Source organism: Tenebrio molitor, chromosome 3 (assembly GCF_963966145.1).
Source record: "Tenebrio molitor chromosome 3, icTenMoli1.1, whole genome shotgun sequence".
In the NCBI taxonomy this organism is placed as follows: domain Eukaryota; kingdom Metazoa; phylum Arthropoda; class Insecta; order Coleoptera; family Tenebrionidae; genus Tenebrio; species Tenebrio molitor.
The window spans coordinates 20,001,185-20,028,495 of NC_091048.1; the positions used below are offsets into that span (position 1 = coordinate 20,001,185).

The following is a 27,311-nucleotide window of genomic DNA, read 5'->3' on the forward strand; positions in this document are numbered from 1 at the left end:
TACCACTCAGGTTTATACAAAACCTGTCAAGTAAAGGGAAGGAGAGGCTATTGCAAATTTACAACCTGATCTGGACAACACATCGCTTTCCTCAAAGATGGACCCAAGCGATAGTGTTACCGTTCAAGAAACCCAACAAAACAGACAGCATGCCAAGCTCATATCGACCAATTTCTCTTACGTGTAATATGTGCAAGGTACTCGAAAAAATGGTAAATCGGAGGCTTCTTTGGCGCCTAGAATCTAATAACCTCCTCTCAAAAGCACAGAATGGCTTCCGAAAACATCGCTCCACATTAGACAATATAGTAAACTTGGAATCCACAATCCGTAAAGCATTTGCACAGAACCATAAAGTCCTTTGTGTATTTTTTGACTTGGAAAAGGCCTTCGATATGACGTGGCGACATAGTATACTCAAATCGCTAAACAAATGGGGAATTCAAGGTCACATGTTCTACTTCATCAGGAACTTTCTTACCGATAGAGGTTTCCGTGTCCAAGCAAATGGTGTTCTATCAAAGCAGAGAGAATTACAGAACGGCTGCCCGCAGGGATCAGTACTTAGTCCATCCCTATTTCTGACAGCCCTGAATGATATAGGGCAGCATATATCTTATCCACTTTGCCACGCGATATATGCGGATGACCTCATAATATACACGACAGGAAAGCACATCGATCTACTAGAGCGGGAGGTACAAAATGGAATTGACAGATTGGAATCCTGGACACATCAAACAGGGTACAGATTCTCAAGTGAAAAGACGAAATGCATACTCTTTAGCAAGAGAAGAGTAAACCAAACCTCCAAGCTGACACTCTATAGCCATCCTTTAGCAGCTGTCCCATCTATCGGATTTCTAGGAATAATCTTCGATTCACGATTGAACTGGAAGGCTCATATCACCTCGCTACATGCAGCCTGTACTAAAGCTCTAGGACTACTACGTAGCTTGGCAAGTCAAAACTGGGGCGCAGATGCTAAGACTCTACTCTCCATTTACCGGAGCCTAATTCGATCGAGGATCGAGTATGGACTAATAGCTTTCGGAGCATGTGCCAAAACAACGTTCAGGCAACTCGAGGTGATACAAAACGCAGCCTTACGAATTGCCTTAGGCGCCTTCCGCACCACCCCCACGGCTAGCATGCATGTCCTCTATCAAGAGCCACCTTTAACCCTAAGACTTGAACAACTAACTCTTATTTATGCCGCGAGAGTATCCGAAAGAGCTGACACTCACTCAAATTATCGGCTGTTATTTACTCCGCACACTACCACCTTATACTCGGAGTCTAACCAGATACCCCCTATATCGGAAAGAATTCGCCGTCTCCTAGAAACTTACTCAATGTCGTTGCCTTCCTTCTACATTACTGAGCATACATCCACCCCCCCATGGACCATAGTTCGACCGAGCATCTTCCTTGACCTGGCCAAATACAAGAAAGCAGATACGCCACCCAGTCTTCTTGTCAACGCGTTTCACCAACTCCAGAACAGATATCCCACTTCAACCTTTCTATACACAGATGGATCAAAGATCGGAAAAGATGTAGGGGCAGCGGTTTTCTCACACAGCCACACAGCGCAGCTACATCTGGCCTTCTACAGCAGCATATTTTGTGCAGAACTCGTTGCCCTACTAAAAGCGCTTCGTATGATAACCGAAAGCGAGAAGTCTGAATTTGTGGTGTGTACGGACTCTTGCAGTGCGCTACAGGCTCTCCAGCACCTCTACTCAAACAATCCTCTCGTGCGGGAAATATCCGAGATCCGTCAACGCATTCACTTGCAAGGGAAGGAGTTGCGGTTCATCTACTCGCCGTCACATATTGGAATACGTGGCAACGATGAAGCAGACACACTAGCCAAGATGGCCGCAGCTGACGTAGACTCTCCATTAGCTGTCTACAACTTGATGGCAGACTTCACAGGATACATTAAATCGAAAATATGGGAAAAGTGGCAAACAGCGTGGAACCAAGTAGACAACCATCTCCATTCAGCCGATCGTCAGGAAAAAAATACTTCTGCCAAATGACCGCAAGTCGCAGGTGGTGATCTCAAGACTCCGATCAGGGCATACCTCGCTTACCCACTCGTGGTTGTTGGACAAGAAAACCCGACCAACTTGCAGCTTTTGTCAACGGGAGGCCGCCACCGTACCACACCTGTTGGCGACTGTCCAGCCCTTGTCGAACAACGGGGTAGATACAAGCTAGATACAAATGAAACATACACAAAGGTCTTCAACGACTGGCCCACACTCAGAAACTACCTGAAGGAAATAAACTGTCTGAGCAAAATATGATGAATGTAATACAAATTTTGTACATCACTAATGGCCATAGCAGCTGATGTGATGACTTTTCTTTTAAATTAAAAAAAAAAAAAAAAAAATAAAACAAGCAACATTATAATAATAAAAAATAAATAAAAACCAACCTCCGTAATATTATCGTTTATTTCGGCAAAATATTAAAACTTCGTAGGCGCGCACGATTGAGATTGTATTAAATTTTAGTTCACAAAAGTCAAACCAAATTGACATTTGCTCACATTTTTTAACAAACAAAATGTGCGATAGTGAAATAGAGTGTACCCTCCCCAGAATTGCGGGAATCCGCACACAAATTAACACTCAATCTCTTACCTGAGGAAAGCAAATTACGATACCAGAAAAATGTACAGAGATTTTTGCGATTGGTGCGATTGGTGCGACTGTAGCGCCACCACAGGTCAGTTATGGGTTTCATTACTGACCGCTTACGACTCATTACTGACTCCTTTTTTCACCATTACTGACCGGTTGATGTGTACACGAGTAATCGCTCACTTTCTAACCTTGAAGAGGTTAGAAAAGCTGTATGTTACTAACCGATTGTGAATAAAATGATAAAATTGTAATCCAACACTACTAAATCCACTAGAATACATTAATTTGAGCATCATTTCAGGGCAAACCAAACCAAACTGCTTGAAGGTAAATAAATATATAATTTACGATAGGTAGTACTTTCTCTGCGTAGAATTTAGTGATTTTTATGTCAACCAATCTCTCACTGAAGAAACTATACACAGTATTGTTACGAAAATCACTGTTTGGTTCATACCAACATGACAATGTTTTGTTTATTTGTTTATTAAAAAATTTCAATTATACCTATGAACAAGTCTTCACCATTATTATCTCAATTATTGCTGTCTGGATCTACAGTGAACGATTAATCACTGTTGGGTGGTGATATTAGCCGTTCAAATGATATAGTCGTCTTTGTATAACTACTTAAAAACTTTATTGTATGACAAAATGTTGATGTATAAGTGTTAAGTACCAAGGATAGTGGTAGACTCTGGTTTTTACCGCTATATCTCGACTTAAATAAGGGTGGGTGATTTCACCCTTCTCACAAAGAAAGTAGGCAGGACTACCTGCTACAGTACCTGTTTCTAACAATAACGTTCAAAATTACATTATTTTGTACATACAGAATTAATTTGTCTCGGAGTTCTACAGCAATTATTGGCAAAATGATTTAATTTTTTACATTTGCCGCAAGTTTTATTGAATGCCGGACATTTATTTATTGTATGACTTGTTCCACAACGAGTGCGATTAGATATGTATTTATTGTTACCTCGGGAGCTGCTGTTGGAGCGATTTTGATCTGTAGTCTGCCCTGTGTTTCCCTGAAATCGTCCTCGTTGTCTGTTTCCTAGGTCTCGGTTGCCTGGAGAATTTGACCTGGACGTAGACGTGATTCTGTCTATGATCCGGGGTTGTTCATTCGCTTCGCTTGGGATTTCGATTCTTCAATAATGTTGCAAGTCTTGATTGCTTTCTGCAGGTCTGTCTCCTCTTGAAGAAGACGCTGTCTGATTACCCCATTGTTTATACCGCGTATCAACATTAATTTGATGAGTTCATCGTGTAGATTTCCAAAGAAGCAAACCTTTGCTTGTCTTTTCAGGTCTGTGATGAATTGCTCAGTGGTCAGTTCTTCTGCTTGTTGCATGGTGAAAACGTTAAATTCTTCCGCGGTGTAAAATGTGCATTGCATTTTTTTATTACTCGTTCGTGTGTAAATTAGGCTTTTTTTGTCTACCGATCTCTTTGGAAGGGTAGCAAATAAGCAGTTCCCCCTTTAGTTGGGTTGGAAGTTGGAACGAAAATATACAACAAATAAAATAACAACGGCCGCACCGGGCCAGTAATAAACTGTAGTTCAATTGAACCGAAGTTCAGTGTAATTTGGTACAACCGGCCCAAATTGTGTGTGAAAATTACATGTTTAATTTCCATCATGTGCTTGGTTCAAGTGAATCGCGCTGGAGGTGTATAAATAAAACCTGCAAAAAGCGTTTAGACTTACCTACTGTTGGTGAAGGAAATGAAAGAATATTCTCTTTGGGAAAATTTTCACATTAACTGTCCTTCGTGCGGAGTTTAGTGCACCCAAAAAAGGCCAATTTTTGGAACGTGCCGACATTCATGCACCTTTAATCCCTTTACCTGAATCCGTGCGGAGTTTCTAATCGCCCGGAGAAATAGACAGGACCGGCCTCAAAATTTTAGAAAACAATAAAAATATACAATCAATTATCTCCGTTAATACAAACATTTTACTAAGAAGATTTAGGCTAAAATTCTTAAGAATAATGTATAGTACCTCGTGTTACAAGGAACGCCTCAACTTCAAAAACACCCGGTATAATAGGACAATAATTATGGTGATTTTAAACAAATAAAGTGGCGCATAAGTCACTAGTGATCTAAAACGTTTGTCGTTTATACCATTAGTATGTAATTCCTGTCTTCCATACAGCGATTACACAGACGAAATTGCTTTTCATAAGCATTTTAAGAGTTCTTCGGTATTAAATTCGAACATGCTAGTTTATAGCTGCTTCTTGAATCTCAGCAGGAACACCAATATTTTCTTCCATTGCGTTCATTGAAATTAATTATTTTTGTTACGGAGTTTTGCTTTTGTTTAAACACAGTTTTTTGCTATGGTAATCGAAATCAAACTTGAAGTGATTCTCGCATCATCGATCAAATTAATTTGTCAAATAAAAATGTCACATTTTTCAACCATATTCTGGAGGTGTTGAATAAAGTTATGTATGACACACGTGTGTTAGCGGCTATTAGTTACTAAAAAAAAGTAAACCACTCGTTTTCAACTCGTGGTCTATCTGTTTTTTCGCGTGACTTATATGCTTTCTAACACACTAGTACCATAGTTAGTATTAACTCACCCTTCATTCAGCAGTTATTTTCTATTGCTAAGTTTTGTACATTGACCGAAGATGCTTAAATCTCCAAATAACAAACTGACTTTAAATCATTTATTTTGTGTTTAATAATTATTTGCAATTTACATGAAAACATCTAAACTCCATTCACGTTGGATTTTCCTCTCAAGGTCAAATAATTAAATTTTTTGGCTCTGTAATTATGTTTTGTAAATAGTGACATGCAGGTAAACACCGTACAGGTTGGATTGAGCCTTGTTAAATCGCATTATGTTGGTTAACTGCATGTCACTATTTACAAAACATAATTACAGTATTACAGAGCCATCATCAGCTGCGCGTCGTCGGAGCGAGTCGCATCATCCTAAGCCAGGCTATAAAAGAAATGCACACAATGAGAAATCATCATTATTCATATGATCATCCGATCAATTCGAACTCCCTCAAGAGTCTCACAACAAACCTTTGTTGCCTTTGTTAACTTTTGTTTACCTTTATGTAAATAAACAATTTACACCACAAACACTGTTAAAAATTATTTTATAAACATGATTCAAAAACAACGTAGTTTACTTGGACGCTAAAATGAAAAATGCTCTAGTAAAATGTTTCGAAGAGGTAAAAAGATTAGCGCGTTCTTTTCCTTTATTCTAAAATCTCGAGGTGTAAAAACGGAAATTGACCGACACAGAGAATAATAACCTCACAAATACAAGAATACGCATTTTTCACCAACCAGTGTTGCCGGTTGTATTTCTAACGTAGAATGGAGTGTTGGTGGAAATTTAGAATTGAGACAGACTATAATACATATTTATCATGTTTCAACTTATGGAAATTACAGAAAAATTACCGTAAAAATGTTTGAAGAATGAACGTTGTGCTTATCTCAAGGAAATTCCAGAAAGCTAATGAAGTAATGAAATATGATTAGTGAATAACAAAGACAATACAAGGAGATTCTTTAAGTCCTTTATGGTTTTGTCTAGCTATTAATCCTTTAACAAATCTATTAAATAGCAGTGGATATGGTTTCAATATTAGACTTAATAATACCACACTATCCAAATTAAATCACCTTCTTTATATGGATGACATAAAACTTTATGCATCTAAAAAGAATCACATTTTATCTTTACTAACAATAACTGAAAATTTCTCAAATGATATTGGGATGAGTTTTGGTATTGATAAGTGTAAAACGCAATCAATATGTCGAGGTCATTACGAAAATTTAGAATATATTATATAACTAAAGAAGGAGAAATCATTAAAAATTTAAATAAAGGAGAATTTTATAAATATTTAGGTATTAATCAATCAAATCATATTCAACATTCAATTATAAAAGAAAATTTAGAAAAACAATTTTATTTAAGAATTAAATATATTTTAAAATCAAAATTAAACGGTAATAATTTAATTAAAGCAGTTAATACATTATGCTGTTCCATTGCTGACCTATTCTTTTGGTGTAAAATGGTCCAAAACTAATTTACAGAATATAAACATTAAAACCAGAGTTCTTTTTACCAAATTTAGTAAACATCACCCTAAATCTGCTATTGAAAGATTTAATTTACCACGCGAAAACGGTGGTAGGGGTTTTTCAAATCTAGAAATATTGCAACACAATCAAATTGCTACACTAAAAAATTATTTCCTCACTAGAGCTCGTGATAACACATTTTTTAATGCCTCGGTTTCAGCCGATAAACGTTACACACCTTTAAATTTAAGTGACAATATAATTCATGTATCACGTGATCATGAATCAATGAAAACGAAAAAAGTCCTTAGTTGCATGGCTATCAGAGCGATAATAAAAAACAAAAAAATTATTATCTTATTTACTTTCGTCGTTACGATTTTTGATTGATTGAAATATTGAAATTTGTCAGTTTGACAAATAAATGAATAATTTTGTATTTCATTCATTATATTGTCTCATCGAATATAACACGTGGTATGATTAATCATCGATGATATTAAATTCGTGAAATTGAAGCAGCTCAATTTCACTCATAATATCATCAATAATAATCATACCACTAGTTATATTATACCCGATAATATAATTTCAGATATTGTTGAGCCAAATATACATGACACTATAGCAAATATACCCGTAAAACAGAAGTCTTTACATGGGAGATACTTTAAAGAACTGGAACAACCAGAAATTAATATTCAGGCTTCTCATGCATGGCTTAAGAAATCAAATATTCACCCTGAGACGGAGGGTTTTATATTTGCGATACAAGATCGTGTTATAAATACAAGAAATTATAAAAAACACATATGCAGTTTGCAATCGATGATTGATAAATGTAGGATTTGCACCGTTTTGGCTCAAAGCGAATATAAAAAGCGTCATGATAAATTCGCTAAAATTATACACATGAATTTAGCTGTTAAATTCAATTTATTAGAGAATACACAACCACATTATAGTTATACACCAGAAAGTTGTTTGGAAAATGACAATTACAAATTATATTTTGATCGAACAGTTTTAACTGTCATTCATATTAAGCATAACAGACCAAACATTATTATTTTAAATAAACAACAAGAGCAAGCATATCTTTTAGATATAGCTGTTCCAAATTCGCATAATATAACACAGACATATAACACAAAAATTAATAAATATTTAGAGCTCTCCGTTGCTATGAAAATCTTTGGTTTAGAAAAAAATTCGATTTTACCATTTGTAATTTCAGCTACAGGAATAGTACCGCAATTTCTTTTTAAAAGTTCTGGATTTAAGGAACACATTGGTAATTGAAATTCAAAAAGGTATATTATTATACTCATGTCATATCGTGAGGAAGTTCCTTAACATTGACATAGAACAAAATATAAAAACACAACAAAGGCAAAATGTGGAGGCGAGACGCCGGTAATTACATATTATTATTATTATTATTAAAATAAGCGTTCGGGCAGAGGCCGAGCCTGTTATGCCCGCGCGTCCAAAACAATAGTAAACCACAATACGTTTTACTTAATTACTGAAGTGACATAACTGTCATACCGAGATTTAAAGCCAAGAGGTGTTTTGCTGGTAACTACTTCTACAGGTAGGGAGTTCCACACGTCGAACACTCGATTCGTGATGAAGTTTTGCCTAGCACTTGTGCGAAAATTGTCCTTTGCCAGCTTCAAATCATGCCCTCTAGTTCTCCCCCCGTCGTTTAATGGAAAAAGGTGCTTAATGGAGGAATTTTTGTCACCAGTCAGCGCTTGATGTACCAATATAACATCTCCTCTTTTACGTCTGTCGGAAAGCAGGGAAAGGTTCATTAAGGAAATTCTTTCAGAGTACTCGGGGCGATTTCTACCGAAAGGGATACGAGTCGCTCGTCGTTGCACAGATTCCAACAAGTCAATGTCACGTTTTAAATTAGGAGCCCCATACTACATGACCGAACTCCAGAACTGGCCTAACATATGACTTAATAAGCTTAGCAGTTACAGCCAAGGTAGTCTTAGTAAATGTTTTGCTCAAAAGATAGACAATTTTATTCGCCCCCTTGACCACATATGAGGTATGTTCCGACCATGACAAATTTGATGTTACCAGAACTCCCAAATCCAAACATGAACTCGACTTGAGCAGTTCCACACCACCCAAATAATACCCATGACACGGGTTTTTGTCGCCCATATGAAGAACCGTGCATTTCCCAATGTTAAGTGGAAGCTGCCAATCGCTTGCCCATTTACTGATGTTAGAGATGTCATTGGAAAGCATTTGGTAATTTAAACTATCATTATATATCTTCATATCATCAGCATACATGACCCATGACGATCTTACACTGTATTTGACGTCGGCCGTGTAAACTATAAACAATAACGGACCGAGCACGGACCCCTGTGGAACCCCACTTATTACCTTTTCCGATGCGCTAAGCACGCCACCAACTTTAACCTTAAAAGTACGATCACTAAGAAAGGCGTCAAGCCAATAAAAAAGACTGCCCCGGATACCGATATGTTGCAATTTAAATAAAAGAAGCTTTCTTGATGATGGACTTGTGATGGACTTCCCTGGCATAAAACCATGCTGATTATCAGGTATGACATGATGCTTCACTAAGAATTTTATGGTAGTATCATAAATAATCGACTCCATAATTTTAACCACTAACGACGTCAAACTTACAGGCCTATAGTTACCTGGATCAAATTTATCTCCTTTTTTAAAGATGGGACAGATAATTGCCGTCCTCCAATCCGAAGGTAAAACCCCCGAGTCAAACGATTGCCCAAATAGCATGCTAAGAGGTCTGCACAGAATATCAGCACAAGTCTTTAATACACTGGCTGTGATTCTGTCGGGGCCGGGAGACTTTGTTTTGTCTAACCCACGTAATTTTTCCAAAATCAGCTCCTCAGAAAATTCTATGTCAGTAATGGCTGTAGTATTTCGGGGAAAATCTAGTTTCGGCGTACCAGCCACCGATTCCCTTGTAAAGACCTTGGAAAAAGACTCAGCAAAAATATTGGCACAGTCAGTATGGTCCCCTACGATATTTCCGTCTACATTCCTAACTTGAGGTATCTTGACCGGTCCTCCCAACCCAGTGCGAACGTGCTTATAAAAACTCTTAGGATTGTTAGAATTCGCAATCTTCAGTTCGTACCTAATCCGCTCCTCCTTAATAATTGTAGACAGCTTGTTCGAAAAAGCTCTGTGGGCTACGTAGTCTGTATGCTCCCCTGTTCTTTTAAAAGTCTTCCACAATGCTCGCTTACGTTTAACCATTTTCAATATATTGGCATTTATCCAGGGTTTCGAAGAAGACCTTTTGACTTTAATAACGGACGAACACTCGTTGACAGTATTGAGTAATAGATTTTTTAATGTACTCCAGTTGTTCTCGACGTTCGCGTCGCAAAGTGTCGTTGGCCAATTTATTTTCTCGAGACGTATGTATACCTTCTCATAGTTCGTAACTATTTTATTGAAAGTTATAGTTTGTTGAGCAGACACAAAACAGATCTGCAGATCTACCTTGAGGGAAACATGGTCTGACTTACCCACTGGGTCAAGATATTGCACATTTGTTAGTGAGGAGTCCTCTGTTGTTAAAATCAGATCAAGAAGTGACGGTTGCTGGTTGGCTCTAAATCTAGTTGGTTGCGTTATTAACTGGCGCATATGGTTATTGGTTAAAAAATCAACCATCAGTTGAGAGGATGGGCTTCGACAGTGTCCCGAGTTCCGGGACCAAGAAATGTCAGGCATATTAAAATCCCCAAATACGAACACCTTGTCGTGCCTAGTCGTTAATTCCCCTAACACGTCCAATAAAGTACAGTCATCATTAATGTTAGACGATGGAGGTCTGTATACACACCCCAGGATAAAATTCCACGAAGGATTATGTACCTGCAGAAAGAGCGACTCTATACCCGGTGTGTTGGTAACTATGGGGATGACTTCGTTATCGGACAGTAACTCATTGGAAACGTAAATACACACACCTCCTCCTTTCTTATGATTTCGATCATTCCTGTAAAGGGTATAACCATCCAAAGAGACTAGCGAGTCCGGTACGACGTCCGAGAGCCACGTTTCAGTTAATGATAAGAAAGTCGGTTTCAAATCGTTAACACATGCAACCAGGTCCGAATACTTTGCCAACAGAGAAGCTATGTTAGTGTACAGTATGGAACTAACAGAAAAATTGGAAAAATTATTACTATTTAACGGCTCCATTTTGAATTTAATAAAAAAAAAATAATAATAATAATAATAATAATAATATTATTATTAAGGCAGAATATAGCCTAAGGGAGTCCGTTTCGGCTCAGGGACGCGAGGGTCGCGGGTTCGATTCCGACCCAGGGCGAAATTTAAATAATAATAAAAAAAAGGCCATATTCTGTCTCGTGATTCGGAAGTCACGTTAAGCCATTGGTCCCGGTCTATTGAGTTGGTCATCATGCCCCTCATAGATTTGTAAACCAGTCCTAGATAGTGTGAAACAAATTTTATTATAAAAAAAATATATTTTTTTTTTATAATAATAATAATAATAGGAGTATAACGTAACCAAGGTCCTTGTTGAATGCATCAAGAAATTATTGTTCAGTGTCCTGGGTTGTCACAACTACTTCCATATTGTGAGAATTATCATCTAGAATGTTGGACTGTGCTTTTTTTATCTTTCTTTGTATTTTCCAACACCTGTTTTTTATGCTCTTGTGCTCCAAACTAGGAAATATCTCATACAACATTGTAGAAACACCTTCAATATCAGAGGTATATTTATGTATGAGCTCGAGTATGTTACTTTCCCCGGGAACCTTATCTGCAAATTCTACCAACTGATCAAAACTAAGGGGGTATTGTTGCTCGGAGCCGTCCAATAACGACTTAGCCGGTGACAACAATTCGAACGTAGAAGTCAAACTCTCCGTTGAGTCGGAAGATTTCTTCCTCTTGAGATCCGGATCCCTTGTGTCTAAAATTGTATCCATTGAATTTGCGGAGATATCTACAGGATTAATTTCAAGCGCATTGTCATCATCAGTAGACTTTCTTTTGCCAGAACCTTCCCCAGGGCCAACTGTTTCTTTGTTGCTTTCTGGTGTCGGCGAAACGTTACTAGTGCAATCATTAGCAAAATGTCCCGCCTGTCTACATTTGTAGCAAACATCGTCATAACTCATATATATTCTATAGTTAGTTTCCTCAAATTTCAAAACCATGGATGAAGGAAGGTCAATAGGGTTGTTTGGTTGAACAAATATCTGTCTTCTAAAACTTAGGACGTGGTTGTATTCTTCCTTATGGAGTCCAGCCCTCAAAAATGACATTGGCGTCACCGTAACAAATCCTAAAGTTTTGACCAAATTCTCAATTACAGAGTGGGGGATACACGGACAAACATTTGAGAGAATAATTCGCTTAGCCGGGTTTAGTAACCGTCGGACAGTAATTTCTTTTCCGCTAATTACAATAACACCATGCTCTGATACAGTTTTTTCTACTAAGTCTTTGCTACTCAAATACATACATATGCGGCTATTAGAGATTCGTGAGGCAAACAATACATTTTTTGGTGTCACTATATTACCTATAGCTACAACATAATCATCAAGTTTCAAGCCTTCGATAGCGTTAAAAACTATCGCCTGCTCCTTAGTGGGGAATTGAGCTGAAGTGGAGGACGCCATATATAATAACAAAAGGTGCTATAAATTGTTACACCTCTCCTTTCAGGAACGCGCCCAAATGAGGCGAGTACCGCGAACTACCGCAGTCACTCGCCTCCGTATAAAGAAATGGTCAATGATAACTGAAAAAGTTGTGATAATATTCGCTACGAGATAAGCAAACACTCAATCAATAAATCAAATTATTCCCAGTAGGCTATAGAGTAACCAGACGTCTCATTACGTCCCACAAAATATGAGGATAACGTAACAAAACAGATCTGTGCCGTTTCCAAATTTAATGAATTGGAAAGAACTCACCAAACGTTAGGTTTAACACGGAGCCACCGAAAACACAGCATACACCTTGCAACCTTGAATTTTTATTCAAGATTGTTGTAGCAATCTTTAACTTTCGCTTCCCCTATGTTTTCTTTTATAAACTTTTCTACTTCCTCTCTGCTCTGCTGCTTGCTACTTCCCTCACTTCTCCATCCCGTTATCACTATGTTATTTTTTCTTCTTCTTCTTTCTTCATTCTCCATTTTCGTTTCCAGCCGTGCTACTCTCTCAGACATGCTGTTTTTCTCATCCTCCCATTTCTTTTCTTTATTCTTAAATTCTTCCCTTAGTTGTTCTATTTCTCTCTTGACATCTTGATTCTCTTTTCTCAGCTCCTTTATTTCCTCTGTAATTTCCCTTTTCACTTCCTCCAGCTTTTCCAATATCTTTTCCATTTCCCTGTCTGATTTCTTCTCCACTTCCGGTGACCTTGCGGTTTTTTTACTTGTCCCAAATACCTCTTCCTCCTCCTCCTCTTCTTGTCTTCCTGTCTTTCCTTTTCCCGTTCTTTTCCTTTTTTTCTTGTCTTCCTGGGACGCCTCCCTCCTTCCTTGGCTAAAAGAACGGTTTCTGCTTCCCTCGCTCATAGGCTTGCTCTTTACCTCCTAGATGTCGCTGTTTTCCGTTTGTTTAACACTTCTCTTCTTTTGGGTGTTTCCTTCCTCCCCACACCGCTCAGCCTCTTCCTACCTTGCTTCGCTGATCTCTTGCTTGCTTGCTTCGTTGATCTCTCTTATTTTTCTATACCTTTATCTCCTTTTCCACTTCACTCTCTTAGCTCGCTTTTTACCACGTGTAGCTCGCTCCGTCGGTAATACAGGAATCCATTTCCTCTCCTAGTTCTTTTGGTGTTTGTTTCGGCGGCGGCAATTTGAATTCAAATTGTGGTTTTACACTAGATTTTTTATTAAACTATGTATATCTGTTTATAAATATTTTAAAATAAGCTAGGCAAAAATGAATAGGGAATTTTACATTTTTTTTTAGAAAGCAAAATAATTGCCCCAATCCTCCCACGTATTCTTAAACACGAGATAAATTTAAAATGTTACAGGTACTTGAAACATTACATTTAATGTGTACTATTGCGGGCAAAAAAAGTGGGACATCAACGTCATTGTCTTGACTTTTAATGTGAAATAACCCTTATCTTATTCTAACCCTACTTTGAATTGATTGACGTTGTCATTAAGTATTGTAGGTTGTAGGTAATGATTGTAAGTAAGCACGTAGTGAAGATTTATTTAAGGCAAAGTCCCAATCAAAATCTATCTTTATCAAAAGGAGAGAGCATTTGGAAAAGGAAAATAGGAGTATAAAATAAATTTTTAAACTGTCATCTGGAATAGTGTCAAAAAAATGACAATAAATCTTAAACTACATCGAATTTTTCAAAACTGACAGAAATTTGATGTCCCACTTTCTTTGCCCGCAATAGTACATTTATTTATTTCTAACACTATACATATATATATATTTATACTATATATTTATTTCTAACATTATACATTTTAAACTGTATTAACAACAAAATAAAAAATTGAAAAATTCCCTATTCATTTTTGCCTAGTTTATTTTCGAGAAAGCTATAGTTACTTTGAACCAAAACAATTGTGCATTTTTAAATTAACATCTAAAGAGCTGATAGTTAAAAGAGACTACATCGCGAAAATTTTGTATGTCACTGGTACGGAACCGTTGATTTCTGAAGGCGGATACTTTATGGACTCCCTTAGGCCCAGTTGTACAAAGCGTTGTCAAGTTCGTTGTTAAAGTTAACATAATGCCAAGCGAACTGATTGGGGGATATTATTATTAACATTGGATTTGAGCAGCCAATCAAATGGGCGTATTTCCGACTTGACGCGTTGTTAGCTGACACGATGTTAACTACAACCGGGCCTTATAGAATCTTAATGTCCGAAATAATCCCCTAGGGCGTTATCTTTAAATAACAGGCTTTAGGGCGTTATTAGCTATTAAGGTATCAAGGGTGTTATAAGGTTGATAAGGCGCGAGGTCGGCAGAGTGAAACCCGAGGGCCACCGGCCCGAGGGGAGTACGCCGACCGAGCGCGTATCATTATATCACCCGTGGTGCCTTCAAAACTTAATGTCCGACTGCCTTCGTGTGTTTTTGGATGGACAATGCCCTAGGGGATTATTTCTCTAATAACGTATGAGAAAACTGTGTCATTATCGTTCAATAACAACACAGTAGGACATTAAAGTTCTTTGTTGCTTAATTACGACCAGGTTTAATGTATTTGCAAACTATTTTTGATTGATTGATATAAATTAATCAAACTATTGTCAATCCAAAAATAGACGAAACTAGTCGGATATTAAACGTTGAAGGCACCACGGCTGTTATAATGATATGCCTTCGGTCGGCGTGCACCCCTCGGGCACCCGGAGGCCCTCGGGTTTCACTCTGCCGACCTCGCGCCTTGTCAACCTTATAACACCCTTGATATAGTGCGTATATTTAAATTTATCCTCAAAGTAGGCGTTGAAGACTCGATTGTGAACGTACTATACGGATAAAGGATCACAGATCAGCTGTTTAAATCTCCGCTTTTACACGAGTGGTCGACTCTCCAAAGCCAAATTTGAGGATAAATTTAAATGAAAGCACAATACCTTAATAACTATAAGTGGCCCATACACACACCGGAAATTATTAGAGGAAAAAACTGTGCAGTCCTGGCCTTCGGTATTTCAGAAGTCGGCCTGAATACCCCCTCCGCCATACACGATCTGCAAATCTTCTGAGAAAAAGCTGTGCAGGCCTGTGGAATGAGTGTTTTATTGCAACGTTCATCTCAACGATGCGATACAAATTCAATGAAGGTTCTTAATTTGGCGAACCTATTGAGACCATTACAGTGCCAAGTAATAATTAACATGTCAACCGAAAATTATTATACATTATTAGGTACGGTTGGTTTTCCATTCCAAATTTTATCATAGTTCGTTTCAACGATGATGATGTGAGTTGATCAACAAATTGCAATAATCTAAACCAGTACTAAAACAAAAATGCTCTTCTGATATCTTAATGCTTTTCCGTCATATAATCATGTTCCTTATTAATTTTGGTTGAACTGTTAAAAAAAGCATCCTCTGACAAACATTTATTTCAGGTATGATCTACTATAACCACTTAAATTTTTGCCTGAATGGCAAGAAAATGTCGAACAGTCACTGACAGAAAAAAAGTTACATCCGTTGCATCACTGAATCAGTTAGTTCTACATGAAAAGAAAAAACCATCCAACTCAGTCCCAAAAACATCGTGAATGGCTTATACGTATGTTTCTCTTGGATACTTCTAACTAAGAAACGACTAAACGTGTTTTGATGGGTTTTCTTAATTCTAGTTTTAAATTTGTGGTCAAGCAAGCCGTTTCTCTCTTTTTTCCAAACGTAAGTCATCGGTCATTTGTTATGATAAACGACAAATTGAAGTTTTCAGTTTGTTTTATATTATTTCCCCAACTCTTTCAACGGTTTTTGAAATTCGCATTGATGGTCGTCTACTTCCATTCTTTCATTCTACTCTTCCTGTTTCACAAAATACTTATTTGACACTTGATGAAGCCACGCTATACCTTATCGCAAACAAAAGCAAGCACCAGACCATATTACCACAATTTTTTAACACGTTATTTTATTAGTAAGTATGTATGTTCATCAAATCACTGCCAATACTTATTGCTAATCAATCAGTTACAAATTGTTTTACTTTGAATGTAAAATGTAAGTAGTTAAAATACATGTTTTTGTTCCACAAATCTACAGTATTTACGACACAATATCTCTTACTATTAAGTGAGCCAGTTTATATTGCTCCTGTAAAAGAACGTAGTTATGTTATAACAGTATTACGTGCTGTGCTGAATTCTCACCAAGTCTGACACCATGTTTGCTCTAAAATTTCTCAATTCCATCGTAAAACCGTAGAAGTCAATTTTTTCCGTGATGGGAAGTGCTCTCAGTACAGCATCACATAAAACAATGGTTCCACATCGACCTGCTCCGTTTCTGTAAAACATTTTTGCACAATTATACATTAATGAATTTGTTTTTGTTCTGAAAAACTACTTGCTATGAACTATCACTGGGGCTACATGATGAGGGATCTTCAGTAAATGGTTCATAAATTCCTTACATGTATGCGATGTTAGATTTAGATCATTATCTATTTTCCATGAGTTATAATGCAACTGATCTATCTAAAAAATGTTATAAATATTAGTCAATTTTATGTCGATTAATACTGAATTTTCATTTCAACTAGAAATGCATCTCCATAAATACGTTTTTTGTTCGACACTGTCAGAATTTGCGAATAATCTCCTGTGTGAACGGATTTTGATAAACGTCACAGCTTGTCTAAACGAAATGTCAAGCTAATTTTAAGCAATTTGGAGCCTTTAAGGGGTTCATCGAACAAAAAAACGTTGTATTCAACTCGTTCTTGTGTAAATTGGGTTTTTTTGGCAGGAGTGGGCCAGTTTAAAACGCGAGTGAAACGTTGAATAAACAAGTTACGTGTTATACATATTTGCATTGTTCATTTGGTCGTAGAAAATGCTTATTTACGAAGCGTGTGCGAGAAGACATTTTTCGCACATGAGGGCATTATTTGAGGCACAATCGACGAAGAAGCGAGTGTTTCATTTGCGCGAATGTGCCGAATACGTCTTCTCGCGTCAAGTTTTGTACAATATTTTTTGAAACGAGCATTAGCATTTTTAAATTATTACCCAATAGTTCCTAATTTAGTGAATAGATGGCGCTTGCCCAAGTGTCAATCGAATTAATATCATTTATTTTCATTCTTTCGAAATTTTCAACATCCAAATTGGAGAAATTACTTTTCGTAAACCAAATTTTATTATTATCAAGTCAAATTATTTTCAGAATCCTCAAAAAGGTCAATGCTTTTTTAATAATTTTGAAGCACTAGTGCGCGAAATCTACGTTCGCGGTTAACTGTTGCGTTTGCGAAATGTCATTGTGAAGTTAGTGAGTTCAAAAAGTATAGTATGTAACTCTTTTATAAACTTCTCTAGACACTCGTTTATTAAACACTCGCTCCGCTCGTGCCCAATAAAACTCGTGTCTAAAGTGCCGTTTATAGTAAATCCGCCACCCGGCGGCACGGCAATTTTGCCGGAGTACATACACCATTACGGATATTACTATCAAGTAATAGTGCAGTGCTTATCAACATAATTCTGTGTCAATGTTAAGGAATTTCCTCACGATATGACATGAGTACAATAATATACCTTTTCGAATTTCAACTACCAATGTGTTCTCTAAATCCAGAATTTTTAAATTTTTAAAAAGAGATTGCGGTACTATTCCCGTTGCTGAAATTATAAGTGGTAAAATAGAAATTTATTCTAAACTCCAAAGATTTCTCATAGCAACGGAGAGCTCTAAATATTTATTAATTTTTGTGTTATATGTCTGTGTCATATTATGGGAATTTGGAACAGTTATATCTAAAAGATATGCTTGCTTTTGTTGTTTATTTAAAATAATAATATCTGGTCTGTTATGCTGAATGTGAATGTCAGTTAAAACTGTGCGATCAAAATATAATTTGTAATGGTCATTTTCCAAACAACTTGCTGGTTTATAAATGTAATGTGGTTGTGTATCCTTTAATAAATTGAATTTAACAGCTAAATTCATGTGTATAATTTTAGCGAATATATCATGACGTTTCTTATATTCGCTTTGAGCCAAAACGGTGTAAGAAGAAATGATGTGTTCAATGGTTTCCCCTTCAGTTCCGCAAATCCTACATTTATCGATGATCGATTGTAAACCGCATATGTGTTTTTTATAATTTCTTGTATTGATAACACGTCCTTGTATTGCAAATATAAAACCCTCAATTTATTAAGGCGTTTGGCAAATAATTAAAATAATATAAATAATTTGATATTTTAAGCACCACTTTCCAATATATCTTAATATCTACAAAATTCACCTGTCTACTTTTCCCCTTGCGTTGCACTTGCAATTTGCGATGAATATAAAACTTATTATTGCAAATTTCGTTTAGGCTAACTCGTATGTCATCAAAACAGACGAGATCGCCTTTTGATTTGGGCCAGTAACAAACAAATTCTTCATTGGGACTTGAAATCATAACGATATGATTCACGTTTTCTTGCCAAATCATGTGCCAAAAATCGTCAATAGTGTTCTCTAAAGGATTTTGAGTCACAATATATTCTTTCTCGTTATCGGAAATCTGGAATTGTGGAGGTGAGAAAACATTCTTTACGTTTAATACAACTTACTTGAACATAACTTGCATTAATGTAATCTGTAGACCTACGTTCCTTCTTATTATTTAATTTCACACGATTCACGTCATCTAAAAATCGCAAAATATTACATGACGACAAAATACATTAGATTTACATGGAAGAATGCTCTGGTCTTGATTTTTAGGGATATTCTCTTTCTTCAGACTTTCCGTGTTGTCCTTGAGATAACCAATAGGGAGATCCTGAAATTTAATGGACGTAGAAATAGGGCACACAAGCTAAGTTTAAATACATACCGAAAACTGATCATCTAAATGTGTGCAAGAGGGTTCGAACGCCAGTTTAACATATTTCAAGTAATCCTTTCTGCAAATTTTTTCCCATCCATCGTTATCAATACGTTCGTAAATATTTTGATCTTCCCTAACATTTAACATTTCTTGCATGTCATCAATTTGGTTATGTGAAATTTCTACAATTTTATTTAACTACCTAATCAGTGTTAAGTAGAAAAAATTATACCTTTCCATCTGAATTTGAATTTTCTTTTCCTTATTAAGAAATTATAACAGCACGCCATCAGAGATGCAACCAACACAATTGGAAGAATTATCAGCAGGTATAGAGGTTTGAAGGAAGAAGTAGAGAGATCACTAGATCTCTTGTCCTCTATTACACTCGTAGCATTGTTAACTATAACATTCCTACTGTATTTGTTACTGTAATCCGGTAAACTGGATGTTGTATTTATTTTTTCATTTAAAGCATTTTCACAAGACACATTAGAAATACTATTGTCAAATTGTATGTATCTTTTATTCTCTTCACAACTTAGATTTGAAGACAAATATGCAGTGTCGCCAATAGCCCAAAACCCTGTTTCAGCAGAGATATGGTTCGTTGTTATTGATATGTTGAAACAAGTAGTAAAGTTTTTCAATGGAAATTGTTGTTTTTTCCATTTTCCGTTGCCCTAAAAAGAGATATCGTGGTTAAGGTATATTAATTTGTTACAATAAAGTTACAGTAAACGATTCAATTATCTTATTATGGGTTGAGTTTAATAATTGAATTGTAATATTGCAGCCAGGACACATTGCCAAATACATATAAAAACATCCTGTTTCTATAGTTGTGCAGTTTTCTAGTTTTGTGTAGATAGTTTCTGTTTTACTTTGAGTCGTGTGTAGATAAGTATCTGTAATAGATAGATCCGAAAATAAGTAAATGAAAACAATTAATTGTACACCGAAGCAAGACAAAATTATTTGACAACATAATATTGTCTTTATTACTTACAGTTGTGCAGTTTCCATGTGTCCATTGCACTGCTGATGAAATATTGTGAAGCATTAACATTTGAGGGGATATAACACCTCCTGCTGATATTGGCACACTCGAATGTATTGTTTTTTAGCTTTAGGTGATACCACTGAAAATGTCAGCGAAAATAATAAACTAAGAAACCACACATTGGTAGTTTAAAAATTGATTTGTCTAATTTTTAATTTAAATAAATCTGAAATATAGTACTGTAACGGTCCGAATAGGTTCGATAAATTAAGAATTTTAATTTTAAAATAATTTCAACGAAATATTTTAAATACCATTCATTTGCGACGGAAATGCTGGTCAGTTGTAAATTTTATTGAAGGCGTGTCGGCACCACATTCCTCAAGTGAAATCTGCCAACCTTTCTTTGAAAATGCAGGTACACGTCCTGTCCGAACACAACACAAAGATAACAGTTTTTATGGGAAAAGAAACATTGCAAAATTTACTCGTTCGACAATTTGGGGAGTCCAGTTAAAATCAGGGGATAATTGAATTAATGAATTTGATGTTAGCAGGTTTCAAATTGAGAGAACAACAAAATTAATGTTCATTAGGTTAATTTACCTTTTTTAGCATTCTCAAATTTGTGGCATATTTGTAATTAAATAGCGAGAATTGCAAATTAAAAACAGAGCGCTTTATCGTAGAAAATAACTAGAATCATTTGCACTTTTAGTTAGAAAAGTAACAAAGCAAAGTAGAAAGGGAGTCGGTAGAAAACAGAGAGGACCCGGTAACGGTAAAGCCAGGTAGTCGTAGAAATCAGACGTGTGAGTGAGAGAGAGAGAATGAAATTTACGAAGTAATTATTAATTAGAACGGTTTTGGGGAATCAAACCAATGTAGAACAATTTTTAGAAGTAGCAGATCAACGGAATTTAGTTGCATGACATGACAATTACGTAACAGCGTTGCAAGCCCAATTTAGGTTTCAAAATAAGGTTAATTTGTTCTATTTTAATTCTGTTTGTTTCATGTTTATTATGTTTGTTTCATTTTAATTCTGTTTGTTTCATTTTAATTCTGTTTGTTTCATTTTAATTCTGTTTAATTCTTGGTGCTGATTTTTATTACTGTATAGAGTCGGTAATTCAGTGTTCCTGTTTAATTCTATTTGTTCCATTTTTAATTGTGTTTGTTTCTTGATGTTGAGGTTTATTATTGTATAGAGTCAGTAATTTAGTGTTCTTTTTCAGAGTTCTAATTCAACAACAAATTATGTACATTCGGTCTGGTCCTAACAAAAGTCTAAATTTAAACATTTAAATTAATGGTGGAAAACGGAAACTGTAATTTCAAAAGTTCTAAAGATATCGAAAGGGTGTCGCGGTCGGCGTAAAGTAGAACCGCGCTGATTGGTCACTTTGGTCAAGTAGGGGTTGCGAAAGTGGGGTGCGCCAGAAATGATAAAACCGATTGCGGGACGGGAAAAAGGGCTTTTTTGATTCACTCGGGGTTTGATCTCCAAAGTAGCCGGAGGTACGTTCAGTACTTCCAGCAGCCATTTTGTGACCACGTTCTTTACATTCACAAGGTAAATTATTTCTCTAATTCTTGTACATTATTTGTAGTCGCGATTTAATTAGTCAAACAGCATTTAGTTCTTTATTGTTCTAAAGTAAAGATTATATTATTTATCCAACATTCAATAGTAATATCGTGTTTTACTAGTTAGTTTTAATTGAGTAAACTGGGCTATAACTAGTCTGTTGTTTTAACCCACGTTGCCATTTGCACCGTGGGTTATAACATACATAACCCACGTTGCCATTAGCACCGTGGGTTATTAACGTTCATAACCCATCGGGAGCAGAATTTCATCAATAATGTCATTATCTAAAAATTTTGGAATATTGGATAAAACGTTGTATGGCATACGTGGGTTATTAAGTACTACCCACTCGAGGTAATAACCTACTCGGGCAAGCCCTCGTAGGTTACAAATACCTCTCGTGGGTAATATCTTAAATAACCCACTTATACCATAAATAACTATTTCTTTGAGCTTTTAATGACCACGTGACTCTTTAGAATCTTATATTAATTTCTTTATCGCGAACTATGTGATCTTCTTGCATTTACCGATCGGGGAAACGTGCTCTTGTCAAGGGGAACCAGTATGCAATTATTATAAAACATTTCCATTCATTATTTATGTCTTGGATTCTCGAGTTCGGGAAGCTACCGCCAGTGTCCGTCGCACTCAATAAGCTGTGGTCCGGCGTAAAAGCACAAAATTAGCCGCGTCACCCCCAAGGGGGCCAGCGACCAAACTAGGCCAGCTGACACGTGAAGAGAGGTACCCTTTGGCCCTGTTAGAATCTTTTTTCCCTTTTATTTTCGACCACCGGAGTAGACCGGGGTGATCTATGAGATTCCAGGGCATCGCGTCGGGTTCAATTTAATTGGGGAAACAAGTCAAATCTAAATCGGATCACATAGTTCGCATCTCAGACTCGTATAATGCTGTTCGCGTCATAAACTCCTTTATTTGCCCAGCTTAGTCATTTATTGATGAGTCAGATCTCAATTCGAGGGGCGCGAGTCAAATCTCATTGGGTCAAATTTCCACCAAATTCTGTTATTAAATTCATTTATTTATTTCTATCATTTGTTGGGACCAAACTCCACCACACTCGATTATTTGTTAATAGTATATTGTATATCAAGAGTTGAAAATGAAAGATTTCACACGAGTTTGCAGAATTGAGCTGTCGGCCAATCAGATTTCTCAAATTTTTCATTGTACACGGTTAGGCTGTTCGTTCGTGTTCGTGTTGAAATCGTTTGCAATTTTAAATTTTCACTAAGGAAAAACCGTGTGAAATGTGCCATATTTCACAGTGGTCGTCTGAAAATGTATGTTTTGTCCGCAGCTCTGTCGAATGATATTTGAAGTTTGAAGGGATGCCGAATATTAGCGTTTTTTTTGTGGTCGTCGGAAAAATATCGTGTATACCACGTGTTGAAAATTCGATTTCACACTCGTTTGCTTAAGCCACGCGCCTACGGCTTGTGGCTCAATTCTGCAAACTCGTGTGAAATTTTCATTTTCAACTCTTGATATACAATATACTATGGCGGCCATGGTTACTACAACTGTGTGCAATCATTTCATTGCGCACAGGCTAGAAGGTATCTGATTGGCTAACCAGTTTCATTGCACACGGGTTCGCTATTTGCATGCAATAGCCAATTTTCAATAATAGTTATTTGTGCGAATTTACGCATTTTTCATAGTGGTCGTCGGAAAATAAAATTTAAGTGAAGTGTGCGCAATCGTTTTAATTTCATCTTTGAAAACCTTCCAAAGGTACGGCCTCTCGTTAGAGCCTAATTAAACAAACTGAAAAATAAAACCCAACGTAGGATCCATAAATATTTTTTTTCTCATTATTTTTGTTTCGTATTTTTCCGCAAAATTTCATCCGAGGGAATGCGGCAACCAACAATACACCAAATGAGGGCGAAAAAAAAATCATCGAGGAAAAGTCAAGGAAGTCGAAACGTTACAGTACCTAATACAGAGTTATTCTAAATGATTGTAGTCGAAGTAGGCGTGAAAACTGAATGTAAAATTTATGGTTGCCGCTCCACATAAAAAAAACATCAAAATGATGTGAATAAGTGAGTACACACCGTTCACACACGGGAATTAAATTGATTGCAAAACAACTCAATATTTGTGGATTCAATTGTTAATTTAACAAAAATAAATAAAAAACTCATCAGCGCACTTTTCACCTAAAAAATGACAGTGACAGCGACAAAACTGACAGTTCACATGAAAGCGGCAAAAATGTAATAACATGGGCATGGCCTACTTCGACTACAATCATTTAGAATAACCCTGTACAATTCTTTCGAAAACAAATTTCATACTATTGACGTTTTGACAGATTTTTAGGATAGTAACAAATTATCACTAAACTAAATGTAACGTTTAACCAAGAAACTGGTCATCGGCAATCTAAAAACTTGATTTACTTAATTCTTAATTTATATGAAACTTAATTATAGAAATTTCATTTTCCGGAAAAAATGTTCATTTGGCATTTTTTTACAAATGGTTCAAGGAAATCTAAAATGTATATCGGGTGTGTCAAAAAGGTCGGATACCAAAGAAGGTACACAATTTAGGGTAATCATGGAACATGAAGAAAAAATTTTTTTTTTTTGCTTTTCGCCTTTCGTTAACACGCAAGAGCTTTTGGAAGTTACAACTCAACTGCCCATAAAACTAAATGATCCTGTTATTAATGTGGTAACATAATTGTATGTGTCAACTTTCAAAACGAATGCGTTTGAAATCAGTTTCTTCGTCAGTGTTAAACATGATGAAATTTGGTGTGGGGGAGTAGTTTTCAAACGTGGCAACATTGCTAACATAGCATAACAACAAAAAAAAACAAACACCTTTATAAAATACATTAATGTCAATTAAATTGTGACAGTTTTCGAAATGTATTTAAAATTAGTTTTACCGCAGATGAATATTGTAATATGTATTTAGCTCTTGGTGCCGCTGAAAATAACGCGGCACTTAGCTGCACAAACATACACCATGCGTTGTCCTGACGGAAGGCATCCCAGTGCGAATGTTTTTAGGCATTTTGACCAATGAATGAGAGAAAAAAATATAACCATGACAACTACATACGGTATTTTTAGTTACCTATTGCGTTGCTGCCATTTTCATTTTCACTTTCTGGGAGTTTTTTCTTTAACTGAAAGCTGCAGAACAGTTTTTGGTACAAAATCGGGGTCTATGTTATGCTATACTATGCTATTAAAACGCCTGTCCGTCCTTTTTGACAAACCCGATATAAATCATGTACAGTCGTTGACCAAAATAAAATAGGACAAAGTGTTACCTTAAACAGTTTTACAATTCAAAGATTTGTGTAGTGTAACTGAGGCGTATGTGTCTCAGATTACAACTTGATTTGACTTGACGATTGATTTACAAAAAGTTAGGTTAGGTTTTTTCACTTGTCATCTCGTCACTGTCACTATGTTCAATTAAATGATTGTGAGTTTTTGAAATATTGTCGAATGATGACACTTATTAGAATTATTTTTTTTATTTTTGACACTTTTGTTTCCTAAGAGATGGATTTCGCAAAAATATCGAATTACACAATCGAAATTTACTTTGTCCTATTTTATTTTGGTCAACGACCAAACGACTCGTACATGAACACCCTTGTTCATAGTTTTATTTAGTTTTTTAAGGTAGCAGTAGCAGCAGTGCAAAATAAATTAACAAAATTTTGCATTAATGACAAATTAGTCATTGAAGAAATTTGCTCGCATAATTATAAAATAGAATACATGATCTTGCAACTTAATTTTTTTGTAGTTTTATAGTTCAAGGAATAAATATTTTTGTACCTGATCTTTTGTTCCATTGTGTCTCTGACTAAAATTTATAGGCACGCTTCTATTCTTAAGAATCTCGTGAAACTCTGTGTGAAAATCATGATTGTTCTTAAATGTTTCCCATCGTTCGTCTATTACAATATCGTTTATGTGATGATTGGATTCTGTGGAATTAATAACTTTCCAAACATTAGCCCCTTCGACTTTCTCTGTTAAGAGAAGGGTAATCATAGAATTATCTAAATAGGATGACGAAGTACCTGGAACATATAATTAGCAGTAGCAAGAGTGGGTAGAAAACTGTAGTAACACAAATTTACCAACGTAAGTACCATCTTTTCCCAAACCGTCATTTAAAAATATTCCATGACTGTCACCATCCACTACACAGTACTTAGTAGAATTACTATTTTCACACACAGCAAAAGTACAAAATAGAAGAATAAATGAAACATTATTAAACGTCTTACAATTTGTCATAGTGATTATAAATTTCTAAACAGTTTATTTAATTTTATGTTTTATCTTATGTGTTATCTCAGATATAAGATAATATAAATTTACCATTTATCAAGAACCTCAAATACTACGGATTAAACATTATTCTGCAAATAAGGATATGATAACACCCAAATACATCTGGTACAAGAGGAAGCTTTTATTGCATCTTGTTTAATAATATTTATGTAGTTACACATTTGGAACTTTTTTTTGGACATACATATTTACGGTTTACAGATTCACTTGTGAGACACGCTGTAAACACCAATCTTCTACATTAAAACTGGAAGTTACTATAAAAATTTACTCACTTTAATCGTTATCTTTCCAATGATGAGTCATTTGAAACATGCGTTATCAACATAAATAGAAATAGAAAGATTATTCAGAAATTTTTACACTGTGTTAAAAATTAATACAGAATGTTAGTATTAAAATTTATTCAACCTATACTCGAATATAAATATAATAAATCTGAAGATTCTGAATTTCTTTTATCTATTTTCACTGCAATATGAGAATTGCCCGATAGATTTCTTAAAACATTATCCCACTAAAAATTTCGCTACAAAATTCACAATTACTTTCTGTACAAACTGTATATCATTTATTAATTCCTCTATTGCGGTTCATTTGATAAAATTATTTTATTATCAAACCGCAAATTTGTAAGGTACCTACATTTTATTTAAGAATAACACTACACCTTTTTCAATTGTATTTCAGAAACCATCACATGTAATTCAGATTAGTTAATTTGATTTCAGAAAACATAAATTGTAATTCAGATTTGTCAATTGTATTTCAGAAAGTGTTAATTGTAATTCAGAAAGTATCAATTGTAATTCAGATCAGCAACTTACTTGTACATATTCTTGTCTCAAACAACCATGGTACCTATACAGGGTGTCTTTGAAGTTGAGGCGTTCCTTTTAACATGTGGTAGTATGCGTTGTTCTAAAGAGTTTTAGCCAAAATCACCTTAGCAAAATGTGTATGGCAATGAAGATG

The 27,311-nt window shown here is 35.8% G+C and overlaps 1 protein-coding gene across 1 annotated transcript in view; it reads right to left on the reverse strand.

Annotated features, from left to right (window-relative positions):
• LOC138126518 (receptor-type tyrosine-protein phosphatase epsilon-like) overlaps window positions 1–26,589 on the reverse strand; it is a 195,700-nt gene extending 169,111 nt beyond the window's left edge. The window contains exons 1-2 of the mRNA XM_069042270.1: window positions 26,120–26,589; window positions 25,812–26,059 (exon numbers count right to left, since the gene is read on the reverse strand). Of these exons, the coding sequence (XP_068898371.1) occupies window positions 25,812–26,059; window positions 26,120–26,279 (408 nt within the window). The 5' untranslated portion in view covers window positions 26,280–26,589. The remainder of the gene's footprint in view (window positions 1–25,811; window positions 26,060–26,119) is intronic.
• Between the last annotated feature and the right edge of the window lie 722 nt (window positions 26,590–27,311).